At 36.4% G+C, this 20,809-nt stretch overlaps 1 protein-coding gene across 1 annotated transcript; it reads left to right on the forward strand.

Annotated features, from left to right (window-relative positions):
* Positions 1 to 505: 505 nt before the first annotated feature.
* LOC142341561 (coatomer subunit delta-like) lies at positions 506 to 20,415 on the forward strand. Its single transcript, XM_075392588.1, has 11 exons — positions 506 to 559; positions 621 to 660; positions 728 to 951; positions 1,299 to 1,478; positions 4,226 to 4,544; positions 5,063 to 5,138; positions 13,292 to 13,454; positions 13,865 to 14,012; positions 14,302 to 14,410; positions 15,241 to 15,448; positions 18,850 to 20,415. Exons 1-11 carry the CDS (start codon positions 557 to 559, stop codon positions 18,943 to 18,945), a joined length of 1,566 nt encoding a protein of 521 aa, XP_075248703.1. The 5' UTR covers positions 506 to 556; the 3' UTR covers positions 18,946 to 20,415.
* The last annotated feature ends 394 nt before the right edge of the window (positions 20,416 to 20,809 follow it).

The raw sequence follows: 20,809 nt of genomic DNA on the forward strand, positions 1-20,809 counted from the left end.
GGAAACTTTGTTGAACACTACAATATGCAGAAACCCTTCACATGGCAAATAATATGCACCTGTAAAAACTGTAATGAACTTGAAAAACTACTTATTCTGACGGCTTGAAACTGATATTTATAAACTGACCGAGGACTACAAAACCCGTGGGTCAACCCTAAATCCATGTCTACTATTACTACTACTATATCATGTGTTATTACACAGTAAATCATTTAAAATATGGCACGTGCGTCGGGGGGTGGGAGGTGGAAATAATATGCAACCACTAAGCCGGGGGGGGGCAGAAACGGAAATTGGAAATGATTCCAAAATCCCTAAAAAACAAACAGTCCTAAGAAACAGCTATTACTATTTTACGTGCGTAGCTGAAGTGTTAATGGACACCTGTAAATAATTGAGCTTTAAATATTTTAACATTTGACCAAAAAGAGCAAATTGCAACCAAAAAGTTTTTCAAAGATCTGGTTCACTGGCGCCCAACTGTTTCTTGCTCGAGAGACTTTTAAATTTTAATGAATTTCAGATTTTGTGCAGCTCACAATCCTTAACGACAATGGTAGGTATTTATGTTTGCTTTCAAGTAAGTTTTCCGAATCCGATGGAAGTTTTTCATTTAGGTATTGTTAGCAGCAGCTGTTTGCACTAAGGGCGGAAAAGGTGAGTCTGTGAATTAAAAAAAATTAAACTGTCATCATGAAGTGATCGAGCGGAGGTTTTGTTCCAGTTCTGGTGTCCCGTCAGTTTGTTGACATGAGCAGATCCCGAATCGAAGGACTTTTATCAGCTTTTCCAAAGCTGATTACTTCAGGAAAGCAACATACATTTGTAGAAACAGAAACAGTTCGATATGTCTACCAGGCGATTGAGAAGTTGTACATTGTCCTGATCACAACGAAGAACAGCAACATTCTAGAAGATTTAGAAACGCTGCGTCTGTTTGCAAAAGTGGTTAGTTGACTGCAATTCTGTGTTCTTAGCTGACTTATTTGTTTCTCTAATAGTTATGATAATTTTGTGACAGGTTAATGGTGTCCAACGGTGAAAACTTAATAAGAATATTGGATCTCCGTTTATGCCCCTCCCCCAGTTACAAAACAGGTGTCATTACGTAGTAAATCATTATATAAAATTATGGCACGTCGTGCGCATGGGGGGTGCAAATAATATGCACCCAGTATGCTAGGGGGGGGGGGGGTACAAACGGAAAAGATCTGAAATATTTCCTGATCCTTACTGCAATCTGTTTTTTCTAGCAGTACTTGTTTTGACTGGCAAATGTGTGTATTAAATTACAGATCCCCGAATACAGCCACTCAGTGGATGAGATGGGCATTGCGGAAAATGCTTTCAATCTGATCTTTGCCTTTGACGAGATAGTTGCTCTGGGATACAGAGAGAGTGTCAACCCACAGATGATTCGAGGTTTCATTGAAATGGACTCACATGAGGAAAAAGTGCAATTGGCTGTGCGACAGGTTGGAAAGGAACTTATGCCATGCTTCCTAATGAATTTTTTTGCGAGTTTGTAGACGTTACAGTTGGCGGTTTTCTATGATGAGCATTTTTACGCTGTAACGTCCAACATATTTATTTTTCACCAAAACTTATTTTTTGCAATCGTTACATTAGTGGTCTCAATAATTTTTACCATTCAGTTGTTGACATTTATCTAGATATGAAACTTTTTTTATTATTCTGAAGTTGGCAACGCCAAAGATCTTGGATTTGACATACATTCCGTTCGAGTATTAAAACAACATGAACTCGCGCTGAAGAATTTTTTATTTCAAAAGTTTAAAAATTCTGTTAACTTAATTATTTTTTTGGTCATTAACCGGTAGACGCGATCACCTAGTAGCGCTTCCAGAGAAGGGTAGAATACCGGTTGCGTAGATTTGAAAAAAAAAGAAAACATGGAATTCCAAAATGTTCCACAGCATAAGTGTTAACAAAATAGCAATGTACAAATCCTAAAATACATAAGACAATAAAAATATATTTCACAACGTTTAGAATATTAAAAAGAACTATATTGGATACTGAGAAACTGAAAACAATGAAAAATTTGAAAAGGTGCCGCAATAAATCTGTATTCCAATGCATTTGGGTCCCTCAGGTATTCCTTGAAATAGAATTTTTTCTGGAAACCTTTGATGTTTTTAACCATATCGAGTTTTTGTCTTTGTTCATAAGGAACTTCATTGTACATTTTCATGGCTTGCAGCATCAATGATTTATCTAGGAATTCCGAATTACGTTTCATAGTCGGATAAATTTTTCCTGTTCTCGGATTCTGGTTGCACTTGGAAGGTTGCAATTCATTGTTGTTGCTAAAAGCTGGTAATTGTTTCCTAACATATTTCAAGGAAAATATCATGCATCGATATTTGAGGAATTCAACAAGCATGATTCTATTTTTTATTTTTAAATCAGTGGAGTGATCATACTTACACACTTTTATTCACCAGTTAAGTTGTTTTTCTAACGTTATCATGAGATATTTTCTGATACCAGCGAGCATAAGAGATGAGTATTGAACCTGACTTAAAACAAGTGCGTTCAATAGTTTTACTCTAGTTTTTATAGGAAAACAACTCCTTATATCTCTCAAGATTTTGTTGCTGCAACCCATTCTAGATAGTATTCTTTTGATCGCTTCTTTAGAGCTTAATTTGTCTAATATTATTCCTAGATATCTTAAAGACGACGATTCTCCTATGTTCACTCCGTTAATGTTGAGATATGTTTGAGTTCGTGCTTTTTTGACGAAGCGAACACGATATATACTGTCTTCTTATTGTTCATCATTATTTGATGTTATTGAAAGTAGAAACACAATTTTTCAATATTTTTTCAAATAACTTCTGGCTATTTATGCATTAGTATGAGATGAATAGAAGTAAAATCCAGTCGGACTCATTACCTGAGAAAACTTTACTTTTTGAGTTCTGTCTTTCAAATAGGATCTTATCAATTTTGTGGATGTCCAGTCGATTCCTAAACATTTTAGTTTTTCTATTAGTACTTCGTGTGAGATTGAGTCAAATGCTTTTGAGAGAACGAGGAATGCTCCACAAACTGGATTCTTTTTATCCATTTCGGTTCTTACATATTCCGTACTTTGTAGTATGGCATCTGTTGTGGACTCTTTTCCTATATCCGAATTGTTTAGGAGGCTGCTAGTTGTTTGAGAGTAAATAGTTATTAATTTGGTTCCTTATAACTTGCTCAATAATTTTTGCCAGTGCGCCGGCTACTGATATTGTACGATGGTTAGTGGGATCTTCTGTGTTTCCTTTTTTATAAAGAAGTGAGACCAAAGTTTTTTGAGGTCAGTCGGAAAAACGAAGACTCAGAAATAAACTCTTGTATCAGCAAAAAGAAAAGCTCCGCTAGGACCGATTGGGCATCTTTCAACGCCCATGCGGGAATTTTTGAAGGACCCAAAGATTTGTTAACATTCAAGCATTTTTTTCAATTCATGGACATCATTTCAAGTAACATATTTGAAAACAGACCGATTTGCATTTCCCGTTTCAGCTGAGAATGTTTTATCAAATATTCTTCTTTCACCAAGGTATTCTCCCAAAACTGAAAACTTGAAGTTCAAAAGGTTTGCGATGTCTTTTCCGTTCGTAATAAGCTCAAGAAAGCTGTTACGCAGAGTGTCTATTACAATTCGTTGTTTTTCTTTGTTCCGAACTTCTTGTATAAATTTCCAGTGACTTTTTGTCTTTGTTCAGAGCAATAAAGTCTTCATTTTCTGATATGAATTTTTTTCCAGTTAGGAATTTATTTCTATCCAGGAAAATTTACGGTTTATCATTTCTCACAAAACAAGATTTAAATGCTGCTTGCTCGACTATAATACAAAATTTGGACCTTATTTCGTTAGCATTTTTTAGAAATTTGTTTGAAATTTTTTTCAGAAATTTTTTTATTATTTAGAAAGTTTTTTTGAAGTTTTTCAGAAAGTTTTTTTGATTGGTATTTGTTTGATGATCATTTTTTCCTAATATAGCAACTGTTCCGTATTGATCACTATTCAAGATGCTCTCTGTAGCAAAACTTTTTTTGAAGTTTTCTGTGATATAAACAATTAATGTAGTCTTCTTGATACTCTGTCTTGTCCTATCTTTGTGTTACATGACGGCAACCCGTACGGAATAGAAACGGTTTCTAAGGCGTTTGTAACCTATTACAATCTAATATTTTGATCTAGAGTCAAGAGCGCGAGGCGAAGGCAGAGATGAAGAAAAAGATCAAAGAAATGGACAGAAAACGAACAGAAGAGAGAGGAGCCGGAGGAAGACGAGGAATCGGCAGCAGAGGTATTACAGGGTCCTCAATCGGAGGTGGATCGTATGACAACATGAGTTCAGTTGTTCCGGTTACTGCTCCCATGGAGCAACCCAAATACACAAGTCCTGCAGCGGGAAAGTTTCCTGGTGGGGCTGGACTTGGGAAGAAGGGCATGCAACTGGGATCGAAAAGAGGCAATGTTGACAGTTTTGTTGATCAACTGAAGAATGAGGGTGAAGGTATGATGTGGCATTTAATATAAATCCTTGTTATTGCACCAAATCGTAAATATTTTTTTTAAAAAAAAAGGATTCTGCTGATATTTTACGCCTTCTGTCGCTATTTTTTTTGACATTTCAGCAAGATTTTTTTTGCTCAGCATACTCTTAGCTTTTCAGATAAACTCATTCGACTTTTTATCGCTCTTTAGTCTGGTGTTTTACGACCTCCTGAAATAGATTCTATTTTGCACGTGGCAACAAATTTAGAATTTTTTCTCTTTGCTCAAGTGAAAAATCCGGTGATAAATTAAAGAAAACACAATCCGCCATTCATTGTCAAACCAAAAAATTCGATTTCTTAGTTCAAATTTATCAAATATCTTGCGTTGTAATGTTGAATGAGATTATTATGCAATTAAAATTAGATTATATAATGGCTTTTTACATAATATACGTGCTATTATCACACGTCTATGAGAGAGGCCTTATCTATGTTCATTATTATCTATATACAATACGGGATGTGCCTGTTTCAGATATCCGATCGGTGAACATGACGAATCGTCCCTTGGAGACTCCAGTTGTGCCACCATCTCGTGTCCAAATCGAAAAGTTAGTAGCAGAAACAATAGTGTTGACTAGCAATCCTCTTAATCTATAGCAATTGAATTGGCTCTTCATCAAAGTATTAATATTGTTAATAACACTGTCAGCTTCCCCAACGGCTATTATTGATGTGCTCTCTCAAAGAGTTGTTCCATTGAAGCGTTATGTTAACAAGGAGGCTCGATGTGCGTTAGCACATGATGTTCCGACTCCGCTCAGCCACATTTTTGACTTAATTGTCTACCAAATGAGTAAAATTTTGTTGAAGTTCACATTTTGTTAAAAAAAGTGATGTAATAATTTTTTAAAAGAAATTTAAAACTCAAACCACTGAACAAGTTAAATAATGCCATATTAGGGGGCCAAGGACATCTGCTATTAATAAGACTGCGAGACGAGACAAACATCAAAACCAATTATAAACGACAAGCATTAATTACGACCAAAATTCGATGTCTATTTTTCAAAAACAAAATTTATTAACCAAGTCCAAAAAGCATCAGATAAAACTTAAACTCAACAAATTAAATTGTACTTCGTTAGAAAAGAGATGGGACCTGTCCTTAAGTAATGCTAAGTAACAAGTAGAACAAAAAAAAATAAAAAGGGTCAAGTTATAAAATTAGATGCCTTCAATTGTGCGTATTTCCAACACCAATAAGGTGAAATGTGACCCTTCATTAATGAGAATAGGTGACAAGTGGACGAAAAAGAGTCAAGGATAGAAAATACAATTATATTTTTGAAAACAATTAATTTTGTCATCAAAAGTTATCAAAACCAGTAGTTAATGACTGAAATCTTAACTAATTCAACTGTGCTTCTACAAAATGCAATTCAAATTTGGCATTACCCAGAGTTTGCCATAAGAATACAATAGAATAATAAAACTATTAAATTTTGCGAGAAAAGTGTCGAAGCCGATGAAATCACTAACAGCTCTTAAAGGACTCAATTGCAGCTTGCTGCAACACAAATTTTATTATAGGTGACGTGTCCTCAATAAAACTAGATGGACAACACAAAACAAAAAATGCAAGGTTAAAAAAATCGTTTTTTTTAAAAAAAATTTGGAAGTCCTGAAAAACATGAGCTATCATCTAAAATCCTTGAAACGTTTCAGGTTTGTCTCCATAAAATTGCGTTGCTATTGTGAACTGTCATTTTCCCCAGAGTATTTCATAAGTCTACAAAAGCACGACAAATCTGTTCATTAAAAACAGGAGAAACATTCAATTTACCCCCATTTGAAACCAATAAAATGACATTTGACCCTTCAATAATGAGACTGGATAACAAGTAAAAAACATAAAAAAAACAAAATTTGCAAAGTTACAAAATACAATTAGTTTTTTTGGAAACAATTGATTTCGAAATTATCAAAACCAATAGTCAGCAACTGAAATCAAAAGGATGCATCTATGTTTTCACAGGGAGCGATTGAGAATTGTCATTATCCTGAATATGCCATACGACCACAAAGAACAAAAATACCAAAAAACTTTATTAAATTTTGGGAAAAATGTGTTAGCCAGAATGGCACAAAGCCGTTAAAATCATAATTGTTTCTACGAAAACTCTTTGCAGCTGAATTGCAACTGCATGTAATCAATGATGTGATTGGTGAACTGTCATTCATGAGACTAGGTAAAAAAGTGACAAAAAGAACAGAAAAGCAAAAGTTTGAAAAATGAGTCGATAGGAAGCCATTAGAACTGTTCATTATGCGTAAAATATGTCTAAAAAAAGAACAAAATTCTACAAAGATCCAAAATTTAAATAATTGTTGCAAGAAAATGTCGAAGCCGTTAAATCTATAACGGTTTTAGTGAAATTTTCCGATATTTGACATTGAGCTTTCTTTCAACACCAATAATGTGATATAAAAACTGTCTTTATTGTGATATTGCGACAAGGCACGAAAAAAGAAACCAAAAAATGTTCAAATGTCCAGAAAGCAACAAAATTGGTTTTAAAACCCATTCGTATTGTCAAAGCCAAAAACAATACAAAATAACTAATCTGCAATTATGATTAATTTTTATTGCATTAAGACTAAGCTACAAATTGGTTGATAAAAATATGATTTAAAAGTGGAAAAGCTCAAAAATCATTTTTAATTTTGGAAAACCGGCAAAATTTTGTTTTCAAAACACTCACAGGATGCGTGCGTACAAATTTTTTTATTTGGCGTTTCCGCAGATTGTGACAGCGTTTTTTAATCTTTTTACGGCCAATAGATGCAAAGCGGGCTAAATATGCATATTTTGGGCCATTTTGTTGAAAAAGTAGATGAATTAAAAAGAAACTAAGCTAAAGTTTGAGCCCAAAACTTAGATCAGACAGTTCAGCAATAGTTTAAAGCTCAAACTAACTTTAAATAAATATCTTAATTTCAACAAAATTGAAGAATATTTTTTTAAGAAAAGACGGAAAATGTGAACAAAAACAGTCAATCAGTCAAGGAAATAGTCAAATGTTCACTTAACCTCGATAACTCAGTGTAGAAAAAAAACGAAATTCAATAAAAAATCTTTTAAATTCCAAATTCTACGCTGGACGGGCTTTTTAATGATACCACTCTCAAGCCTCTACGATTAATATTTCGATCGGCCAAAGTTGACTGAACAAAAAAACCCTAAAGTGGGTCGGAACAATTACCCCTTATTTGCGTACAGGTTGAGTGTATTTGAGTGTAGATTGAACAAGACATGCACTACTACATAATTTAGGAGTAAATGGGAAGCGCCGATATGAGTTAGCCTAGTGAACCGTAGTCTTGGGGTCTTTTGGACTATCTCAAGTGTCAGAGGAAGTGCTGCTCATGAAAAAAAATTATTTATTTGATAATAAGAGGTGTGAAAATAGATAAAAAGGGAATGGTTTTGTTCATGCGCCATTTGAGAGATCAACTGTTGAAGGTGTTGAGAATGTAAAATATTCTTTGTAACCTTAGGATTAAATTTTCCGTTAAAGGGGCTGAATTGAATACCACTAAAAATTGTGAAAGCAGAACAATGTATTGTTCCCCATATTTTGTGTGCGTTGTATGCTAAAAGGATCGAGGTAAATGCACAAATTCTCTGTTCTCAACAAGAAGACAGCACACATGTACGCGATCAATAGATAAACAATTTCCAAGTGTTTCCATAACGAAATAATTGCTTTTTTGTGAACTCTTGGTGACTGAAACTGGAAATTGAAGATCAAATTCAAAGATTACTTGGGTTTGTATAATTGAGTGATCATGCTCCTTTTTGCCCCGCAACCAGTTGGGCCAGCTCACATAAACTCATAGTAGCTGCAACAAAGAAAGCCCAATTGACGCGTTTTTAGAGCAATTCATCTGACGTTAATCGGTTATGCTTCGGCATTACTTCTCACATAGAGAAAGTGGTGCCCGAACAAGTTAATTCTATTTGAAAGCTAACTTTTTGCTGGCGTGCGGCAGCCTTACTTTTTTTAAAACATTTTTGAATGCTTTGAGGTGAAGTTGTCAGCAATTCATTCGTCGGTCCTTTTAACGCTATATTTAGCTAAAAAGAGTAAAAGGACGATATAAAATTGTTCAATTACTCAAACGTTTTCGCAATAACTTGCATCGTCAGGAGTTCAAAACTTGTTAAGTTAAATATTTTAAATTGCGCATAAATACAGTAACGTGTCTTGATTATCTATTTACATTTTTAATACCTGTTATTGGGGACATCGTGGTTTTTAATTCGTGGTCTCCATCGATTATTCTTGCGAACATTGACTTTTTCAATTTCAATGACTCGTACTGCTTTACAGTTGTGTGCGTGACCTTAGTTTGTTCTGCTTTAAGGTCAATTGCGTGACTAATTTCACTAAAAAATGACTTCTGAACTCACTTAATGAACTTGAAATTTTACGAACATTTACTTGGTAAAGATCAGTAGTGTCAAACGTATATGCCCTAATTCTTGTGTATTAGACTTTTGAGTTGTTGATTTCCAATATTTTTAAGAAGGTTTTATCAGGGCTTTTTCTTTATAGAGCGTATGTGTCTCATAAAAATGACAGTCCGAATCTAACCCAAAAAGTTTAGTGTCTATTAAAGTCTGGTGGTCAATCTGCCTTTATTATTTCTTTACTTGTTTCAACTCTATGGAAGGCCACATGCGTTTATCGCAGCTATTTTTTGGCAATCTGCCGGCTATGTATCTATATCTATTTTTATTCATTGAAATTTTTTTGCAACTCTTGTGCTAAGATTCATTCGACTTGTCTTTTTTTTTACATTTATCAGAAGTTCTGAAAGCTCAGATTCGAATGAAAAATTTCAGAGCATTCTTAGAGACCGATTGAAAAATTTCAGAGACCTCTTGGGCGTGTTCTCTTTTTAAAATCGCGTTGTAGCTGCTATATATAAGTTTCCATGAAACAACTTGTCGTTAATGAAATACAGGGCCAATTGCCTATGATACAAACTATGGCTTCTTTGAATCAACGTATTTAACAAACTGATACTACCTGCGATTTTTATGAAACTTATTCATGATGAGGAGATAACAGATAGGTATTCGAGGGAAAAAGTTGAGGCTTGTTTGTTTATAGCAGCTTCTGGCTTAAAGCATTTTGACTTAAATTGAACTTGTTTCAAGTTAAAAGGCCACCAATACATTGCTTTGTACATGTACGCCAATGTCGAGCACTATATAACCAACTTTTACTCCATTACAATGTTTCGAGTTTTAGCATTGTTTTTGGACTCATTTTTTCCTCTTCGGACTGATCTGCTTATCAGTTTCCCCCAAAAAAATTTATTTCAAACCTTAATATATGTTAGGAAGATAAGAAGTCATGAAAAAGGTATTCACCAGTCATGTCAGAAGAGTACGCGAGGTGAGCGTATGAACAATGTTTCTTTCACAAGATATTGCGTAAAGAGGGTTAGTGAGATTTGCTCTGCGAGCGTGTTCCCTCAGATAGATGCTTTCACGTGTGTGTCTGCGTGTGTGTGTGTGTGTGTGTTTGTGTGTGTGTGTGTGCGCGTGTGTGTGTGTGTGCACGTGTGTGCGTGTGTGTGTGTGTGCGCGCTTGTGTGTGTGTATGTGCGTGTGTGTGTGTGTGTGTGCGCGCGTGTGTGTGTTTGTGTGTGTGTGCGCGTGTGCGTGTGTGTGTGTGCGCGCGCTTGTGTGTGTATGTGCGTGTGTGTGCGTGCGGGCGTGTGTGTGTGTGCGTGTGTGTGTGTGTGTATGTGCGTGCGCGCGCGCGCGTGTCTTTGTTTGTGTGCGTGTGCGTGCGTGCGTTTTCTGTTTGTTTGTGAGTGTGTGTGTGTTAGTCGGGCACAAGTGTCTATTCACATGTTGAATTTGTGAGGAGGTGTCTGATATAAACTGATATTCACACCCTATTTATATTTTAACTCAACTGTCTGAAATAAAGTTGTAGATCAAACTTGCAAATTATTTCATCATGAAAGGCAGTTAGGACAAGAGCGTAGAATGTTTTATGTTTTTCGAAAATAAGATTTTAAGAAGTGACCATTTAATTGAATTTTAACTTTACAGGTTAGGGAGTGCTAATATTCTACTAATGTTTAATAGCCGCCTCAGCCGGCTATTATGGGCTCATGTTTTTTTTTACTTCGTCTTACTAAAAAAAGATTCGTTTTACCCTAGTTCACAGCTTGTTCGACATATTGCGTGAAATTTTTGAGGTCTCTAGGCTAGTTTTACTCTTCTTTCATTCTGCTAAATTGTTTTTGAACAGCAGTTGCTCAGCAAAGTAATTCAAAATGAACAGAGCCAGTATCAAAAAACGAAATCGGAAATAGAAACGGGATAAACCCATAAAGCTCAGTTTTAGATGCCCGTTACTCGAACAATGTTCTTAGTTACCATCTCTAAAGCCTATTGGTATATGCTTCTTCTCACTACGAAACATGAGTATGGTCAGCTCCAAAATGACATCAAAGTAGTTCGCACTTTAAATTTGTTTGTGCACAAAAATCTTTTTATCATTAGTTTGTCTCTTCTTTCAATGCCAATCTTATTTATGGGAATCAACCGCGGCTATTTGCCAGCAACCTTTTGGGTATGTTTTGTTTTTTTTTTGCAAAAAACGTGTTGTATCATGGTTTGCAAAAATTTCACCTTATGGGCCCCTTTGATTAAAAGATATCTGTATGGAAGACTCGACATCCTCAAGAGGTACAAGGCGAGAAATTCGAAATAAAGTTGCAATATGCGATGTTTAAATAGCAGTTTTATATGTTGCATTTTTTCTTACATTTATTTTGGTAATTTTAATTTTCCGGTTGGTATCATTTTTACGCCAACCTATTAAAATTGGTTGACACAAAAATATAATTCGTTGCTTCAAACGACGACCCTAATGTTGCCTAAATGCTTTTCAATAAAGGTCTCTTTACCATGTGGATTTGTTATTGCGTCGAAACATGTATGATCTTGATTATATCATACATGTGCTCTAGGCATACATGTGAGATACTTCTTCTAGCTAATAAGATTTTTCAAAATTTTTGAATCAAGATTTGAAGTTTTACACACATTAGTTGGGATCTTTCTTTTTAATAGCCGCTATCTTCTTCTCAGCCGGCTGTTATAGCTCTCCTATTTTTTTTACTTCGTCGAACTTTTTTTTCGTTTTACCCATTTTGCCGCTTTCTCGACATTTTGCGTGAAATGTTTTCGACTTCTCTAGGCTAGTTTTACTCTTCTGTCATTCTGCTCAAAGTCCTCTTAAACAGCAGCTGCTCAGCAAAGCAATTCAAAATGAAGAGAGTCAGTATTAAAAAATTAAAGTCAGAAATAGAAACGCGATAAACCCTTAAAGCCCATTTTTAGATGCCCGGTACTTGAACTTTATTCTCATAAGTTTTAGTGACTATCTATAATGCTTATTGTTATTGGTACTAGACCCTGTATCCTCTCACTGAGAGACAGGAGTATGTTCAATTACGAAATGACATCAAAATAAGTCGCACTTGAAAATGTTTTTATACAAAAATCAATTTTTGTTATTTTCTTTTCTTTCAATCCCAGTAGAGTTATGGGAATCAATGGCGGCTATTTTTCTGCAATCTGACGGGTATGTTTTAAATTGGAGAATGGGTTTTAGGCTAACTTATGAAATCTTATAAAGTGTAGATATGATATTTTTCAGTTTTATTCAACTATGGCTAAGTTTGCACTTGTGTTAAACATTAGAAAGAGATAAAATAAGATTAAATTGTAATCGTGTGACAACTTTTTTATTGTGAAACTTGGATGGAGTTCATCAAATTTGCATTGCGGCTTATTTTAGGTAAAAGATGTGTTTTATCTGATTTTCTTATGTATGCGAGAGTACTAGAGTAGGGGATAAATGACGTAATGTTGGTTTTTGAAACTTGATTTTAAGTTGGAGTAATGTGTCTCAAAAATTGAATTTGTACTTGGACGTTTTCACATTTATAAGGATAATAATAATTATTATTATGGGTTCTGTGTAATCGCAGCGGAACTGCATTAGGCCATAGTTGCTTGTTCGCAGCTGCCCTTATTCTTGTTATATATTTTCGACATACCTCACTCGCTGTCTCATTAATTGATTCGAGATTCGTTTTCTCTATGAAATAACCAATCTGTATAGAAAAAGATTTAAGGACAGGCAAAATCAATAGAAGCGGTTCTTAGGGAAAATTGCTAATCAATAGAACAATTGCTTACAATTGACATTACAAAAGAACATGATTTATGTCTCTCAATGTAACATTACGCCACGATTTCCTACTGGTGTTGGTCAGAAAGTCAGAACTACATGTGAATACAATCAGTTAGATTTTGAGAAATAGAAATTGTGCGTTTTTTTTATTAGTATAGTGCTTGCCAACGCTGCTTATTAATGGTCACACCGGGCCAAGTTGAAATTTTGAAAACTCTCGGCCGAAGAACAGTATTACAGTATGAACTTATATCAGATGAGCGGAATCCACGAGAGCAGAAGCAAATTGGTGTCCGTAAAAACCGTATTGGCTGTTTTGCAGTTCCCATAATCTTAAGTCCCGTATTTTGGACTTTGGGTTGTAGTTGCATGATCTGATGGAAGCTGTGTCGATATTCATAACTAATCTTTTGTGTACTTCCTTAAATTGTAATAGAAAACTAGTATAACTCTGATTTGTTATGTAGTGTGCACTTGAGGATAGAGGAGAAGCTGTCTGTGGTGCTGAACAGGGACGGAGGAGTGGAACAGTTCGACCTACATGGCATGATGTACAACAAGGTGTTCGAGGAGCAATTCAACAGAGTAGCCATCTATCTCAAGCACCAGCTCAAGGGCACACAGCCACAGGTACGACCTCTTAATTTGCCAATTACATGTAAATTACACTTACCACATAAGTAGAGACTCTGGCTCGATTCGAAACGGTCAATGCTTTTAAAAAACTTTACATCCGTTTTTATTGTGAAATCGAAGAAATTCCTCTTCAATGATAGCTATGTTCTCAAATGAATAGTTTGTTTAGTGTGGGAAACTGCATCCGATTATGAACGACATTGTGGATTCTCTAAGCTTATATGGCTATTTAAACAACTAGTATAGCTCTATATCTACCTTTTGATGGACAAATGAACCTAAGTGCTCTTTACTTTGGAGATTATCGTACGATTGTTTTCGTGTCACAATCAAAGTTTCTTTGTGGGCAATAATGCTGTGAATGGTTTTGGGACCATTTGTTTGAATATGAGTGTTTTTTATAGCCGCATCCGAATATAGACAGGCAGAGGTTTGTGAATGATCAAGTGATAGCTCTGAGGAATGCGGAGAAGACTTTCCCTGTGAATACTGACACTGGAGTACTCAAGTGGAGGATCCAATCCCAGGACGAGACATACGTCCCTTTCACAAGTAATAACCAATCACGTTTTCTGTTCTCCAGAGAATGGTGTAAACGGTTCAACATTTAATGTGTGGTTACTCACATTTCACTCTTATAAAAGTTTCTGAACATCCCGCAGCTATTTATCATTTTCAAAATATTTGGCTAAGTAGTAGAAATTCACTAGGTGAATTGCCTCAAATTCCCTTGATCAAAAATTTCGGTACATCTGCTACCCAGATATAAATAACGCAGCTGTTGACGAATTGTGTTTAAGTTCAATAGTCAGACACGAGCGAACCTGTTCTGTGTTTACAGTTAACTGTTGGCCAAATGACGGAGGCAGCAACTGTGAGGTTAATGTTGAGTACGAACTGCACAATCTCAATCTGGAGTTGAGAGAAGTCCAAATCGAGATACCCATTCCGTAAGTTAACTCACTCTCGGTACTATTGCGCTCGTGTGATTTTAGCTGTATCTTAATGATTGCCATCAATAGCTGTGATATAGTATTAGTCTTGATCTGGTTGAGTTGTTTAATTGCCCTCAAACGAAGTTCGTAGCAATAATATTAGTCCCGCGGTCGACTGAAGCAGGCTGCAATTGATTAGAGCTCCTACTAGTCGTACGAGAGCAATTCTTCCGACGTTTAGTTGGTTATGTTTAAATCTGGCTTGGAAAGGAGGGAATCCCGAGAACTACAATAATGGTTTCCCCAATTCCAGAAATACGCAACCAGCTTGCTGGGTATAATCATTTACTTGACAAGTAACGCTGTTGACTTTTTTGATAGCTGTAAGCTCAGCAAAGCTATTTTGTAATCATCCTGGTAATTATTGAGTGACTTCTGCGTATCATTAAATGGTTCTGTGACTAAATTTCCATTGCATTATCAACATTTTCAATTTGTTCGTGGGTTTTGTAAGCGGCGCCGCATCGACAACGTCATCAGTTCAATTGTTTATATGCTTATATCTAAATTCGATGGGACGCAAGTCTACTTCGAAGCTCTTTTCGACAGCAGACCAGAATTTGATGAGAACACAGCATAGCGCACTCTTAGAAGCAAAGAATTACTACCGTCGGAGTAATGTTTTCCAATATTATCTCCATTTCCACAGTTCACTTCAGCAATTCTTCGGCTGTAGGTTTGTTCAGCTCCAAGTTTGCTCAGCAGTTGGCGCTCTAGGAATTTTCACTATTTTTCTTCGTTATTTCTACAATGTATTTCTGACCGATAATTCTTGACCTGTTCAGATCGAATGCTGGTGCGCCAGTGGTGTCTGAGATAGATGGAAGCTACCAGTTTGAGTCCAGACGGGGTGCTCTGTTCTGGAGAGTGGAGCTGGTGGACCAGAGGAATGCGACTGGCACCCTAGTCTTTACAACCGGCTCAGCCAACCCAGACCACTTCTTCCCAATTAGGGTGTCCTTCTACTCACCCAAACTCATCTCTGACATTGCGGTGAGTAATGACTATGATTTAATTTTCAGAATTATGACATTTGATTCCTCTTCATCGTTATGATTCCTTCAGCACATTTGAAAAAATAATATTAAATTTGTTAAGCCTCGTGATGTTTCATGTTAACGACATCTTTACAATTTAGGATAGCATAATTACAGCTGATTTTTGAAAATTATTAATAGCAGCGATGCCATAGCAAGCCTATTATTGATTTTGATCTCATCGTAGATTTTTACGAGTCGAGAGTTATGACGATCTTCTTATTTTTAATCGTTGCAACTTCAGTTAAACATGATGTAAAAGTCAACGCCGCGCATAGAAACATAGTTTTTAGATCAATATGCTGAAAATAAAACCAAGTGTAGACAGAACAAGAATGTTTTACCTGTTTTTAACAGTAATCTGAAATAGATCGTTTTTTTTTAATGTAGTGGGCTGCAGAAATTTTGCTTCGTGTTTTTTAATACCCGCCGTCAGCTTCTCGGCGGCTATTTTTTAGGCTCTCTCCTTTTTGCAATTCAAAGAATTTAAATTGTATTGGGGCACTCTTTTTTCAGATCTGTTCAAACTTTTTTGTTATTTTTGAAGTCAAATTGGAGAAGTGACTCTTGTTACGCCGAAACAGGAAGTGGAACGAAAAAGCGAGTGATAGTAGAATGAGAAATTGGTGTATGAACAAAATTTCGGCAATTTGACTCTGATTTTCTTTCTGTTTTTTGGAATTTTTGATTGGGTTTTTCTCAAAATGGTTTTACCGAATCCATTTCAGGTCTAGTTCTTTCTTGAGTCTTTGTTGAAGGCTTTGACGTTGGGCACCTGACTTACTGCCATAACTGTCTCAACTGATTGGATTTTTTATTGCTCTCAAACGAAGTTTGTAACAATTGTATTAGTCATGGGGTCTTTTGCTTTTTTTTGCATGAGCAATTTTTGACTCACCCAATTAGCTTTTTGTCCTCAGAAACGAGATAAACTGCTAAATCCTGGATAGCATTAAGTGGCTGAGCACCTCTTTTAGAACCCAACGCCTTTCTAGTCTCTATGTATGCGAATTACACAAACTATTTCAAGGAGACAAATTTAAGGTGTGAAGGGGCAGTTCTCAATCTTACATTTAAGCGCCTCTGTCACTTTCCGCACCCATCCAGCTCACGCTTCTCGCTCCATCCTCCTCCACCTGGAGATTTGCACCCCCTCTCGTCCAGCCCTCCCAACCCTAACCCACCCATCGCTTGACTCCCCCTTCCCCAATGCTTGTGCCCCCCGCTCACCCCCTTGCCAATCCTAGCATCCCTAAGCCCCAGCTTGCTCCTACCAATGCCAATCGCTCGACGGTTGTTTGATAGCAATTCACCGGAGCGCCGCTTATTGTAGAGTATTTTCAGAAAATTTCAAACGGAGCTTGCAATTTGTTTGCTTGTTTTTATTTGTTTCATGAGTTTTATCGGTAATTTCTGTTTTTTTTTATTTGTTTTTTATGCCATTAATTGACAAAAATGGTGTCTCTTGTTATTCTAAGCGGGCTGAACAGGTCGCGCCCAGAGGGAATTTCGTATTCTAAGAGCCTTTTAGCTCACTAGTCTCCAAGTATACGATTCATAAAAAGTGTTTTGGAGACTTATACTTATTGTGTGAAGGACGGACCCCCCTCACTTCACCCAATCTCCACCCCTGCACATCGTGCAGGCCGCAAGGGTCACGTGCAGCCAAAGACCACATCCCACCGTTGCCCCCCCCCCCCCGCCTACACGGTGCACCCGCTTCCCGCTGCGCTCATCTCACGCCCCTTCAATACAGCTAAAGCTAGCCTCTCTAAACGTGGGTAGCTACTGACGAAGCCAACCGCTCGGCGACCTTTTGATTGCAATTCGTCCGACATTCGTCGGTTATGTTCATTTTCTTAGATTCCTACCCTACCGCTGTGATTGAATTTGGGCACGAGGTTACTCTTTTGAGTAACTTTTTAGATGTATTGCATGATATTTTAAACTTTTATCTCACTCAAAGTGACTTCTGTGCTCGATTGAAAAAGTTAAGTTTTAAAAATCTAATGTAATTTATATTGTAGGTTGTGTATAAACTGTGACTAATTGAGGTTTTCTTGAAATTCTCATCTAGAACCTTTGACCTCTAGTTTTCAAGGAGTCATTTTTTATCTTGGTCCATAATCTTGGCTGCGATAAAGATAGCTGAGTTGGGCAAATATTGTGATTCTCTTCCTTTTTGTTTTGCAGGCGCCCTCATTTCAGCCGGTGTTTTATAGCGCTCATTCTGTGCCATCCAATTTATTTTGGATTGTATGAGTGCGCATCGTTTTTTTGAGATCTGTTCGCAATTCTTTTCCACTCTGGCCTCTACCTAGTTATATTTGAATTCTCCAAGGGGAGTTTTTGTTGTCACACAATGGAAGTGATATTCGTCCTTTTTTTGTTTCGGTAATGACGCCCTATTGGCATAATAGTGTGACGTAATAGAAGCTGTTTTATAGTTTCAGTAGATATCTAAAGGTTTTATGTACTCTGCCACAATTTGTTTTCAAAAAATAGCAGCAATTTTTTAAGTCATGCCGAGATTTGTAGTTTTATCACTTTATCCGATTGATGACATTTCTTATCGTATCCCAATGAGGCATAAATGTATCTAATTGATCGTTTGTGTTTATAGTTAATGACTTACCAAGATTTAGAGTTTTGAATGCATTTGTAGTTTCGGTGTTTTATCACTTAATATCCTCAGTGATAGGTGTCATCGGTTGCTAATGAGGCCTAATTTAATTAAATTAATTATGTCAGCTCTTAATTAACGCTTTCTACGACTTTGTCACAATTTGATTTGAAAAACTGTTGTGTAATTTTTTATTCTTGTCGCATTTTACTGTTCGTTTAGGTTGTCTAATTTAAGTCTCATCTATTGTTTATCAGGAACAAAATGAATACAATTAATCACTTGAGTTCATGACGGTGTTTTTTTATGACTTTTAAACTAATTTTCGAAAAGACTGATTTTTGGCAAATTTCTGTTTCTGCCCTTTTTACGTTCCATGAACCTGTGTTATGGGAATCAGTGGTGGCTTTTTTCCGTTAATCTACAGGGCATGATTAGGTTCTTTGGTCTTTTTCTTAGATTAGTATTTTGAGACAGCAGTCTAGAAGGCTCTGCAGCTATTTTACGGCCTTTTCCCTGTTATGTTTTGTTTCCAATGAATGTCAAGCATGTCTCTCCTCGCTGTTTTCTCTTGATTGGCTGGCTATGTTAGATGGTGCTGCAAAAGTTTGTAGAATGAAGAGATCAAAAAGAATTTAAATTCGAGAAAGTCGGTGTGGAAGTTGTCAATTATTACTTTCTTCAGTGGCTGTTAAGATAACCAGTGCCATAGTTTAGATTGCTGATTGATTTAGATCGATCGAGTGACGGAGAGACAAGATGCAGATGCGGTGTCCCTCAGGTACTCAACTGAGTCCTCTCTCGTTGTGGAAAAATACGAGATTGTTTAACTCTTCACATTACTCCCCATAATCAACTCCACCCAACCTCTCCTATCCAAAATGCCCCTTCTGCACTCAATTTTTGACAAAACAATCGGACAAAGAAAGCACGCAGAACCATCTATAAGTATATCAACAATCTAACAAACTGAACATCACCGTGCGGAACTGTACAAATTCTAAGTGGTTTTATATACGCCATTAAAAAGTTTTCTATGCGGTGATTGTAATTCGGTATACACTACAGTACAGCAATTGTAAGTATAGTTAGACGGAATCTGGATACCACAGCAAAGAACAACCCAAAAAACAAGTTCACACCATGCTGGAGATTTTCGACATCGCGTAACATCAACAGCAAGCGTAAACACTCACTAACGGTTGAAGGGAATAACGGAGAGAGGGAACTCATGTACATTTGTCCATTTCACGCAGCAAATAGCGCACCTACAAATTCACAATCGAGTAACGGTGAATCCCAACTTGGAGAAAAGACTAAAAAAAGAATAGAAGTTTGTTCACATAAATATTGTTATAGCAGACACCAATTTTGCCCGTTCTTGTGTTTATATAAGGCTGAAGATGTTAAATTTTCCAAAATTCGATGTCATAATTTATTAATAACGTCCCCACTTTTTCCTCAACTTTCGCCCCTGACTCCCTTAAATGTACGTTTTCCTCTTTCTGATTCGCAATGAGCACGTATCTACCCCGACGCGCTAAGTGCGATTATTTCGAATGTGCAAATCTGTTATTCAATAACTGTAATGATCTCGAAATTGTAATGTACAGAAATATTTTCAATCTTATTTTACTGTGATCTCCCAATGTGTTCTTGGTACCCTGAAAGATTCACTTTTCATCATATCAACTGTTGTCCCGGTTAAGAAAAGAAAGCTCATTTGTTAACTGCTTTTTTGTGTAAATTATAATCATTCGATCATTGAGATAATCCAATGCTCCAGATTTGTGATGCTCCTTTCATTATTTTTTTCATTAAGGGGATGGGCTGGATATCTTTTTTTGCGGCTGCATTAGATCGGAACCGAAGTTTTTGATTGATTTCGACAAGCTCTAAAAACATGATGATAAGAGGAGTATCTTTTATTTGAAGCCATCCTCCCCGGGCTCCCAACTTCTTCGATTTGCAGTGTGAATAAAAATGAATAGCTCTGAAGAAATCATCCCATATTTTTCGTGTCTTCAGACTTACTTGCAGTAAGTAATGTACGCACAAGCACAGGATCTGTTACTCAAATGACGTCACGAGAAGAGTGATTCTTCCGTGTAGTGTCCGGAAGAGGAACAGAGCACTGACCGATTATTTGTTGAAAGTTGTAAATGTTTTATCAGTTCATTCAGTCATTATTCGTATATGAGCAGCTTAATCTTGTTAATGTTGTTGAGGGATAGATTATTTTATTGAGACTATAAATACTTTGTCAATATAATGGGTTAATTATCAACTTTTATTATCCACTGAACTTTTGGGCACCTTCTTGCAGAGAAATAATGAGAGGCCAACAAAATGAGCTTACCTACATCTCTGGCGTCATAGACACTTGCTGTTTCCCGAAAACCACAGGATTTCCTATTAGTGAGCTTTCCAAACTTCCCATTATAAACCGCAACTTTTCAGAAAACCAGTTTTGGTTTTTTTTTTCAACTCCATTTAGGGAAGTTGAGTTACTTTGGGCGAGCGAAATTTCACGGGGAGCATTGCAAATTGTGATTATAGTGGGTTTGAGCAGAAATTACTTTGAGCTCGAGACTTCCATTTGGCAGTTCTGAGAATTTCGCCAAATAATTTTCGAGGTATTTACTGCTCATGAACGGAAATTTAAGCAATTATCATAAACCTATGTCTTCTTTT

This window comes from Convolutriloba macropyga, chromosome 6 (assembly GCF_964194025.1).
Source record: "Convolutriloba macropyga chromosome 6, txConMacr16.3, whole genome shotgun sequence".
NCBI classification, from domain to species: Eukaryota; Metazoa; Xenacoelomorpha; order Acoela; family Convolutidae; genus Convolutriloba; species Convolutriloba macropyga.

Excerpts from the sequence above, each read along its gene's own strand:
- LOC142341561 (XM_075392588.1), top strand. Across the intron at positions 1,479-4,225 it reads TGCAATTGGCTGTGCGACAG|AGTCAAGAGCGCGAGGCGAA; the intron begins GTTGGAAAGGAA and ends ATTTTGATCTAG. Across the intron at positions 5,139-13,291 it reads TCTCGTGTCCAAATCGAAAA|TGTGCACTTGAGGATAGAGG; the intron begins GTTAGTAGCAGA and ends TTTGTTATGTAG.